General features: G+C 52.4%; 1 protein-coding gene across 1 annotated transcript; it reads left to right on the top strand.

The window, feature by feature from the left end:
- Positions 1 to 681: 681 nt before the first annotated feature.
- Positions 682 to 7,608, top strand: LOC103174252 (cilia- and flagella-associated protein 251-like). Its single transcript, XM_042338618.1, has 16 exons — positions 682 to 931; positions 1,477 to 1,620; positions 2,228 to 2,273; positions 2,608 to 2,686; positions 3,187 to 3,246; positions 3,981 to 4,055; positions 4,207 to 4,247; positions 4,495 to 4,558; positions 4,966 to 5,025; positions 5,451 to 5,525; positions 5,674 to 5,717; positions 5,959 to 6,022; positions 6,682 to 6,732; positions 6,848 to 6,884; positions 7,321 to 7,340; positions 7,567 to 7,608. The coding sequence occupies exons 1-16, from the start codon at positions 910 to 912 to the stop codon at positions 7,606 to 7,608; spliced, it is 924 nt and encodes a 307-aa protein (XP_042194552.1). The 5' UTR covers positions 682 to 909.
- The last annotated feature ends 3,050 nt before the right edge of the window (positions 7,609 to 10,658 follow it).

The raw sequence follows: 10,658 nt of genomic DNA, 5'->3' as shown, positions 1-10,658 counted from the left end.
TTAGTACGGACGGTAAGTCTGATGTGTTGTTTTAGAGAGAGGTTTTATTCCCAGCTGAACTTTGTGGTTTTTAATCTGCGAGTTGTCTTCACGTGTAAATAGAGGGATTAGGGGATATGGGGATAGGGTGGGTAATTAGAGATAGGTCTGAAGATCAGCCATGATCTTATCGAATGGCGGGGCAGGCTCGAGGGGCCGAATGGCCTACTCCCGCTCCTAATTCGTATGTTCTTATGTTCTTTTATTCAAGAAGCAGAAGTGGTTTCAGAAGAGATTTCCGTGGCGTTGGGGTGGGGTGGGGGGGGCTTGTATGGGGCAGCTTTGAGATATTTATTACGTGGGGTGTACTCCCAATGCAAATGATGTGAAAATTGAACCTTCATCTCAGAGCAGTTTGTGTGACGTCGCTGTGAGCAAAATGGCTGCCGTGTGATTGCCGACATAGAGAGACAGTTATTGCACTTGGCAACAATCACTACAGACACTTTGAGACATTGATTATTATTTGTCTGTTTGAAGCTTTTCTCTCTGATGCGAATGTAAACACAGCCCCGCGGTGCGGGTGGGGATTGGGGGGGAATTGTGACGTCAGGGCTGTCCATTGGTCTCTTGGTATTGTGGTGTCAGAGGCTGACACTCCAGGGCAGCGCGGGGTTGGGGTTGGGGGTTGGGGTTGGGGTTGGGGGTTGGGGGGTTGGGGTTGGGGGGGATTGTGATGTCAGGCCCCGGCGACGGGTTTGTGGAGAAACGTTGTCTGATTCTCTGTTGGGGCTGAAGAGAGGAGGGATCAGCAGCTCACAAGGGCATCTCCAGGACACTGAGAAGAATTTAGAAAATAAGGAAAATTGGAGGGAATCAAAAGCATCAGAACATACAGAAACAATAAAAATCACGGTTTCATATCAGAACATGGACAGGATTAGTACGGACGGTAAGTCTGATGTGTTGTTTTAGAGAGAGGTTTTATTCACAGCTGAACTTTGTGGTTTCTGATCTGAGAGTTGTCTTTGTGTGTTTGTTTTTATTCAAAAGGCAGAGTTGGTGTGAGAAGAGATTTCCCTGTGGTGGGGGTTATTTGTATGCGGCAGTTTTGAGACATTCATTATGACTTGGGACGTTCTCCTAACGTGAATGGTGATATACAAGTGAAATTTGTTGTTGTTGTTTTGGTTGTTTTCAGGCTGAAACTCTTCAAAAATGCAAGTACTTTTCTCTCTGTGAACCAAATTTGGACTTGTACAAACCCTGAGTTGGGCAGAGTTGCAGTTTGTGGGGAGTTTTGGGAAGCGAGAAATGGTGCAGTGTACACCGACGGATAGATACAAGATTTCAGGGAGGGAGAAACTGAGTTAAACCAGTGAAGCAGAGCTTGTGAGCAGATCCCAGGTGCAGCAGAGTTTTGGATGATGTGATAATTAAACACGTCAGACGTTGCACGTTTCACTTACACGATCGTCATGAGACTTGTTTTTCCAGTGGCTACAGCTGGAGAGAGTGGGATTATGGAACCCACCAGCGAGCGAGAGGAAGAATGGTCCGTCGACCTTTCAGAATCAAAATGGTTGTTCGAGGGACCAGATGAAGAACTCCGCTCAGCCACTGCGGTGGAAACACAGACAGGTAAACACATTCTCTTCCTCTCGTGCACATCAGCCCTCGGCCCGCGGGTACAGGAATCTCCCTGGTGTTTTGGTCAGCCGGGTGTCTGACACATACGGAAACCCATCACTATGCTAAAAAGCATCGTAGCTGGACTGAGAGTTCCACACATCCCACCTACACATGGAAATTCACCCGTATTGCTATGGAATTTGTACCCGCTCCATTATTGTGGTTACCTTATTCTGGAGAGTATTGGGCCCAGGTTGGCAAGAACCAAGGCTTTGGGACCCCAGAGTGTGCGTTACCTGTAACTGCTGGAGTCTAACCAGCTAAAACCGCTGCCATTGGGAGCACAGTCTGGCAAGCTTTCCCAGTGCTTTTCCAAGCTAGGACCACCCTACCATTAGAGCATTGGCTTGAAGAGTTAACTTGAGCCATTCAGATAGAATCCTTGCCCCAAGAGGAGAGAAAACGTAGAGTTTTTGGTGTGAGACCCACAATCAGCTCCACTCTGACAGTCAGTCAATCTTCAGCAGCTTTCACAATAATCTTAAAGGTTTAGTTGAGAGTCTCCCTGGCCGAGAATCCGCTCCAACACTGACTGATGTTTCTTGTGTGATTGCAGGGGAGGAGGAGGAGGAGGAGGAGGAGGAGAGGGTGAAGGAGAATAGGTGAGTGTGTCCTCTCTCGTTGTGTCATGTGTCAGTGACGGGCTCTGTAAGTAATACTCCGCTCAGCCAGCGCTCAACTCCGCTCTGGGTTTGTTTCAGTGTCCAGAACACACGAGATTACGTTGATAGTATGTGACCAGAGCACAATGCAATTATACTGCATGGCTGTTTGTGGGACACTGCTGTGTGCAACTGGCTGTCATGTATCGCCCACAAAATACACAGTCACCACCATTTACAGTATATCCTGTGAAGCGCTTTGAGGCATTGCGACAACATGGTAAGGCTGTGTATCAATGCGAGGATTATTATTATTATTAAAATCTCGCTCCAGCCTTAGGAACCTGGAAGCAGCAGTGCTGAAGGTGAAGGACAACCCGCGGGGTGATGAGGAGGAGGAGCCACGACCGGAGGTGAGTGTGGGGGCGGGACTTGGGGAGCGGGTGGAAGCGACGAGCGGTGATTGACAGACGTCACAGGACGTCCTGGGCCTGACACACATTCTGGGACACACGGCGGCAAATTTAAATAGTCGTTATTCAGCCCCTGACTGAGGTGCCAGGACAGTGGCCGGGGAGTGTGGAGATGGCCCTCATCCGAGAGGTTCCTCTCACACATGTCGGAGGTGGGGGGTGAGAGGGGCAATGAGGGCAATCTCCACTCAATTCACAGCCACAGCACAGACACTGTACAGGAGACCTGACCCTCTCACTGCCCCTGGGCACAGCCTGTGAGTCTGGGAATGTCCAAGGCCAGTGAGCAGTTGAGTGACACTCCAGACCGGGTGCGAACCGGGAAACTTCAATAATAAAACCATTTCCCAAAGTATTGCAACTGTCTGCTGTGTGAGGAGGGCCGTGTGCCTGACCGCCTGACTGGGGCCAGTCTGAATGACAATCCATTTCTTTCTCAGGACAAAAGAAGTTTGCGGGAATTGTTCTTCACTTTTATGTTCTCTGACTCCTCCAAAGAGGTAATAATAATAATAATCACATTTGATACGTCGCCTGATCACTTTGTTGACACATATCAAGGCACTTTACAGGACATACTGTGAAGTGCAGTGACTGTGTTTTGCGGATGAAATGTGGCGGCCAGCTGCACCCAGAATTTTCCCACAAAGAGCCATGGAGTGAGTGGGAGACGGGCATTGGGGGACGTGCATCAATCCCCAGCTTCACTTGGGACTCCAACTCCGGCATCCAGCAACCGGCAATTCCCGAACCGACTGCACTGCCGGACACGGACAGGGCTCATCCCAGTCAGTGGGAGACTGGCGAGTGGAGATGTGTCTGATCTGAGAGATTCCTCTCACACAAGAGAGAGGGAGGACAATCTCCATTTAATTCACACCCACAACACACAAACACCGTACAGCAGACATGTTTGACTACGCCAACTGCCTGCTCGCTGGGCTTCCCAACTCTCCCTCCACAAGCTGCAGAAGATTCAGAATTCTGCAACTCATGTCCTCTCCCGCACTCGGGTTTGCAAACCGATAATCCACATCTATATATCTATAGACATATATATGGGACATTCAAATCCCGACGAATGACCTTCCTGTTCACCGTGCCTTCGGCCACCCTCCCACCCCTACACCTCTTGCCCTCCACCCCTTCTCTTCCCAACTCCCAGCTCAGGTCCAAAACCTAATTGTATAGCTCTCTGTGATTTCTTTCTGACATGAAGATTTGTTTCTCTAAGGAAGAACATGAAATGGCCTTTCTTGACCTGGCGCTGGCGTGGGCTCAACGGGATTTGGAGCGTCTAGCCAACCAGGTGAGTGTCAGACCCAGAGACTCACCGAGTTGCAGTGTGGATGGGTTTGGACATTTGACATTCTCCAGCCCAGTTCTGCAATGCTTTCAGACAGTCATGGCCGCCAGGGCCATGCCAGCAGCTAATAGTCTCCTTTGTGTCTCTGCTGCAGGTCAAGATCATCTCAGCCAAGAGGGAGGAGGAGAGGAGCAGGTAAGGATTTGGCTACGGCCCCACTCTCCACAAAACCCCCAAAAACCCTTCGCCTCGAACTGTCTCTTCCAGCCTTCAAATCCAGCCCAGAAACTAATCACTTTGGCCGTTCCTTTGGTCGGCATCGTCAAACCCTGCCCTTCCCATGGCTGCTCGGATCTCCCGGTCTCTGTGTGAAGCTCTTTGAGACTTGAGTCTAATGTGAGCGCATTGTGTATAAGGGCAAGTTGTTGTTGTTGTTCGTTAGGCAACAGGACAAGGAGACAGGAGGGGAGAATAAGGAGGTTGGATCAGAAGAATTCCCACAGATCGTGAGTGAGCGCAGGTGGACGGGTCATAGCGTAACTAACGGGCTGATGGTGCAGGCGCTTTACAGAGGACTGTAGACGGTGGCGGCCGGTAATGTCCTCGTCACGTCCAGCGTACATCCGTGTCCCCACCGTACAATCCCTGGATAATAATTATAATAATCTTTCCATTTGATACAGCGCCTTATCATGTTATTCAGACGTCTCAAAGCACTTACCGGAGATTATGTAAAGCATTTCCCAAAGTAATGTCACTGTCGTCCATGCGTTGGGTCATCCTCCAGATGGGAAGTGCGTTATACAAATGTAAATTTGTAAACTGTTGTTGTTGTTGTCAGCTGGGTGGGGAGGGCCGTGTGCCTGACCGCCTGACTGGGAGCAGCTTCAATGACAATCCATTTCTTTCTTAGAAAGCCGAAATAATGATGCAACGGTGCAAGGAATTCCTTCTTTCAAGCTCCTCCAATCAGGTAATAATAATTATATTAATCCTTGTATTTGTACAGCAGCTGGTCATGTGATCCTGACGTCTCAAAGCACTTCACAGGAAATACTGGAAAGTGTAGTGACTGAGTTTTGCGGAAGCCAGTTACGCACAGAAGTTTATCACAAAGACCCAGGAAGCCACTCTGAAGATGATGAATGATTTCCATTCGGGAATCAGCAGTAGATTTTCAACATTTGCGGACGACACCAAATTGAGGGCCAAGTTAATACAGACGAGGACTGCAACACATTACAGTTGGACCGAATGGCCTGTTCAGAATTCGCACAGGAAACGTGACACTCTCACTCCCCCTGCAGTGGAGAGGACATCCCAAGGCTCTGGATAGCTAAGGGCAACTAGAATCAAGAAACTGAGTCCACACACACTAATTACAGCTTTGTATTTCAGGAAAAAGCACTGTCTTCCCCTCTTGACCTGGAGCTGGCCACGGCACAAGAGGAGCTGGAGCTGAAAACCAAAGAAGTGAGTGTCAGACCCAGAGACTCACCGAGTTACAGCCCGGTCGGGATTGGAGATTGATATTCTCCAGCCCAATCCTGCAATGTCTTCAGAGACATGACTGCCAGGGCTTTGCCGGCAGCTAATCCTCTCCTTTCTGCCTCTTTACCAGGTCAAGAGCATCGCCACGGAGAGGGAAGGGGCGAGGAGGTGGTGGTAAGGTTTTTGCTACGTCCGCTCTCTCCATAAACTGCCCCCAAATGCCTTCGCCTCAGAACTTCTGTTTTTGCCTTCAAACTCCTCTCAGAAACGAATCACTTTGGCAATTTCTTTGGCTGTCGTCCCCAAACCCTGCCCTTCCCCCGGCTGCTCAGGGCTCCCGGTATCTGTGTGAAACTCCTTGATATGTGAGTGGCATCGTGCATAAGGGCAAGTTGTTGCTGTTGTTGTTTGTTAGGCTGAAGAGAAGAGAACAAATGGAGGAGAACAACACTGTTGTGGCAGAGGACGTCCCACAGTCAGTGAGTGAGCGCAGGCGGGCAAGTCGCTGCGTTACTGACGGGCCAAGGGAGCGGCTGCTTTTCAGAGCAGTGTAGACGGTGGCGGCCGGAAACGCACAGCGCAGCACCGCGTCCCCACACGTACAATCCCTGTCACCTGTTGCCTCGCAATCAGGAGTCGGCAAAATAATTACTACCATAATAATCCTCGCATTTGATACAGTGCCTTATCGTGTCATTGAGACGTCTCAAAGCGCCTCACAGGATGTACTTTAAAGTGTAGTGACTGTTTTTGTGGGAAAAGCGTGGCAGCTAATTTACACACAGCAGTGTCCCACAAACGGCCTTGGAGTGAGTGACCAATTCTATCTGTGGCACTGTTGGCCAGGGCACCGGGAGAGAGAAACTCCCTTCTCTTTTCAAATTGTACCACAAGATCTTTAACGGCGACTGAACAGGCAGATGGGACCTCAGATTAACATCTCATCCAAAGGTTGGCACCTCCAGCAAAGCAGCACTCCCCCAGCACTGCATTGCTGTGTCACCTTAGACTATGTGATTCTAAGTCCCAATGTGGGGTTAGAACCCACAACTGTCTATCTCAGAGTAGAGAGCGCTCCCACTGAGCCAGGCTGACACGAGATCTGAGCGAGGGGCTGAATCTTTCACTTTGTCTTTAGGACGAAGAAGAACAGAAAGAGGAGGAAGTTCAGGGCAGCCAGAGAGAGCAGGTAATGTAAGAAATGCTGCGATCGCAGGAGAAGTGGAGAAGGTGGGAGGAGCTGCAGTCTATTTTGAAGCTGATTTTCAGTGACTATCTAATTCGAGCAAATTCTGTCCCCACAGACATCGGTAGAAGCGGGAGTGGAGGAACTCTCCAGGGGTAAGCAAGTCTGTCCGTTTCACAGAGGATGTGATCCCTACTCAGTGGCTCCTCACCCAGTTGGGCGGGTGGTGTCTCTGCCCGTCAGCTCAGGGGCTGGAGACCGGACTTGGGAACAGGAATTCCCGCTTCAGATCCCAGCGGATCCCCTCAGCCTGTCACCCCTTCCAGGGATCATGAACGAGCTCCATGTCTGAAAGGTGCCATCTTGGAGGGGATGAGAAAGGGTCTTGCTCTCGCTGGGTCGCCCAGTCCACAGGCCTGGTCTCGCTCCGTGTTTCACTCCCCCCCAAATCTTGCGCTTCAATGACTTTGCTCCTGATCTTCCAATCCCTTTCGTGGCCCAGTGGGAGCTTTGGGTTTGCAGAGAGGTCTGTCTGGAGGGAAAGGCTGGTGTGGGGGTCATTGTTAAAGTGTCTTTTTGTGTCCCCACCAGGAGCAGCAGCAGCAGCAGCAGCAGAAGCAAAGAAAAAGAAAAAGAGGAAAAGGTACAGTGACGCTCTCTCAGTGAGACTCTCTCTGGGTTGCCAGGAAGGCTGGTTGTGGCCAGGACTCTGGACTCATTGAAGAAACGGCTGAATGCTGTGATGCGGAGACTGTCGGTGGGAGTCGGATCCCCTTGTGATCCTGTCAATATTCAGCTGTTTCCGGGACTCACTGATGTTTCCTTTCATACATGCAGGACCTGCTGCTGGTGTTGTTTTTCCTGGAGGAAAAGAACTGATGATTGAGGTCAAAGAACACTCCTCCCCTCTCATCTCCTCTGGCTGGATCGTGGCTCCTCTCCTCGGAAGATCACATTATAATTTGTTGTTATTACTATTATTATTGTTGTTATGGTTGTTGTTGTTATGGTTATTATTATTGTTATGGTTTTTATTGTTGTTATTGCTTTTGCTGGTTTTTGTTGAGGGTAGTTTTCCGTTTGTACACTTATTGTTCACATTAATATTATTATTGTTATTAAATTATTAGTTATATTATTATTATATCTTGCAGTTGTGTTTTCAAAGGACCATATTATTATTATTAGTTACGATTATTATTATTAAACCTTGCAGTTGTAAAATGTGAACATATTTTTGTTTGTCAATAAAAGAGGAGGGATCAGCAGCTCACAAGAGCATCTCCCGGACACCGAGAAAATGATTCTGATTCCTCGGGCTGACACTCCAGGGCAGAGCGGGGATCAGGGCACATCTTCTCTGTCCTGACCAAGACTTGTCTTTGCCTTTGTCACAGCCGGAGCCACATTGGTAGAAAGTTACAACAACGGACAGGGGGGCGGGGGCTGGAGAAGGGGGAGAATCACCCCTTCATCACTGCACCATTACACCGGCCCCCGGCCCGGACCCTGCTCACAAGAGCCCGCAGGCAAACGCACTCCGCCTCCCTCTCCCTCTCTCTCCTCCCTCTCGCTCGCTCACCATCATTCCCTAACCCGGGATTCCGGAAAGCTCCACGAGAGCAGCTGTAACTCGGGAGTTTGGGGACAAGTCGGTAACTGCGGAAACCGCCGACGACACCAAACTGTGAGAGACTGTAAACTCCGGAGCGGTCGGGAATGAGGCCGAGAGGATGTGGAGCCTCATCGCCCAAAGCGATGGGGAGAGGGAGGGAGAGGGAGTGGAAGGTGGTACCCAGACCCCGGGGCCCTGACTGAGCTGCACCATTGGCTACTGCGGCCCCGGCACCGTCCTCACTCCCTCCTCCTCACTCCCTCCCTCATTGTCAGTCTCTGCTGAAGACCTTCCTCCTCGACCGCGCCTTTGGTCACCGCCCTCGGCTCGGCCCCGGGATCAGTGACTGTGAGGCCCTGAGGCGCCGCCCGGGGCGGAGGGCGCCCCGTGAATCCCAGTGGTTGTGGTTGACATTGGAGCGGCCGGAAACGCACACGGAAGGCCCAAGATGGCGCCTCACGAGGGGTCACGAGGCGCCGGGGGTCCGCCTGCGGCTGTGGCCGAGGCTGGAGTCGGGGCGTCGGGAGCCGCGGGGCTGGAGGTCGAGGTCTCCCGCGGACGGGGAGTCGGGAGTCAGAGACGGAGGCGACCGGCCCGGGCCCGGGGCCCGCGGGGCGGCAGCGGCGAGCGGTCCCGAGGGCTTCTCCCGCGAAGGCGTCCGACGCCCCGAGCGGCGACTCCATCCGGGACTCTCAGAGGGCCTCAGCCAATCAGCCGCCGCCGCCCGCGTGACGTCACCCGCCCTCCGCATTGGCGTCGCGAGACCCGAACTGAGCGCGAAAACCGTCACCGCCTCAACCGCTGCGCCATCGCCGCCATCACTGCCCCATCGCCGCCATCACTGCCCCATCGCCGCCGTCACTGCCCCATCGCCGCCATCACTGCCCCATCGCCGCCATCACTGCCCCATCGCCGCCATCACTGCCCCATCGCCGCCTCAACCACTGCCCCATCGCCGCCCATCACCGCCTCAACCACTGCCCCCATCAGCCCCAACCCCTCCGACACCCCATCATCACCGCCACCGCCTCGTCACTGCCTCATCACCCCCCAAACCCCCATCATCCCCCAAACCCCAACCCCCCCAACCACCGCTCCCCCATCACCCCCAACCCCCCCATCACTATTCCCCATCACTGCCCTCATCATAGCCCCCCCACCCCATCACTATCCCTCCCCATCTCCGTCCCCCATCACTGCCCTCGTCACCACCCTCACAGCCCCCATCTCCTCACTGAGCCTCACCAGCCCACTGTGCTAACCGTGGCTCGTTGAAGACTCCTGTTCACTCCGAGTCTCAGCTCACGTTGGCTGCCGCAATTGACCCGAGCTGCTTCCCCAAGAAGTTCATGACCCCGTTCCCTTCCCTCCACTACTCCCGCTCAATCAACCCTCCTCTCCCTCCGCCTGCCCCGACTCCTATTCCTCCTCGACTCCCCCACATCCTCCCTCAGCTCTTCCCTGCACCCATCCTGACTGTGTGATGGGAAGCCAGTGGAGTCGGGCGAGGACAGAGGTGATAGGGCCATGGAGCCGAGCGCAGGCTGCAGAGTTCTGGATGATCTGCAACCTGTGGAGGGAGGGAGGGAGGGAGGGAGGAGTTGGGGAGGCCAACGGGCAGTGAGCTTGTACAGTCAAGCCTCGATGTAATGAAAGCATGTAGGAGTGTTTCGGCGACCTGTGGTGTGAGACAGTGGCGGAGACAGTCGATGTTGCAGAGATGGGGGAAGGCAGAGCGAGTCATGGTGCAGATGTGGGATAGAAAGGATAGTTGAGGGTCAAACAAGATGCCACGGTTCTGCACTGGCTTAGCAAGGTGAAGTGTGCAACCATGGATGGTGATGCTGTCAGCATCTGAGGTGAGGAGTCACCTTGGTCTTGTTGACGTTCAACTGAAGAAAGTTAGCTCTTGTCCAGGACTTGATGCTGGGACACATTCTCTCAGGACAGCAGTGGTCCTGGAATCGAGGGTGGAGGCATAGAGGTAGAGTTGAGTATCATCCGCATAAATATGGAAGTTGACCCTATGTTTGCGGATGATGTCACCCAGAGGGAGCACATAGATGTTGAAGAGGAGGGGACTAAGGACAGACCGCTGAGGAATGCCGCAAGAGACGGTGTGGAGGTCAGAGGAGAAGCCGTTTGTGGAGATGAAGCGCAAGTGGTGTGAGAGGTACGATCTGAACCAGTCAAGGACAGAGCCATGGAGGTTAAGGTGAGAGGAGAGTTGGCGGATGAGGATAGAGTGGTCGACAGTGTTGAAGGCAGCAGAGAGGTTATGGAGGACGAGGAGTTAGAGGGAGCCCTGGTTGCA

The sequence above is a fragment of the Callorhinchus milii genome, unplaced genomic scaffold, assembly GCF_018977255.1.
Source record: "Callorhinchus milii isolate IMCB2004 unplaced genomic scaffold, IMCB_Cmil_1.0 Scaffold10, whole genome shotgun sequence".
In the NCBI taxonomy this organism is placed as follows: domain Eukaryota; kingdom Metazoa; phylum Chordata; class Chondrichthyes; order Chimaeriformes; family Callorhinchidae; genus Callorhinchus; species Callorhinchus milii.
This window is presented reverse-complemented; position numbering and strand designations above follow the sequence as displayed.

Coding starts and splice junctions, on each gene's coding strand:
- LOC103174252 (XM_042338618.1), top strand. CDS start 910: ATGGACAGGATTAGTACGGACG. Junction 2,687..3,186: donor AGGAGGAGCCACGACCGGAG/GTGAGTGTGGGG, acceptor TTTCTTTCTCAG/GACAAAAGAAGTTTGCGGGA. Junction 5,718..5,958: donor GAAGGGGCGAGGAGGTGGTG/GTAAGGTTTTTG, acceptor GTTGTTTGTTAG/GCTGAAGAGAAGAGAACAAA.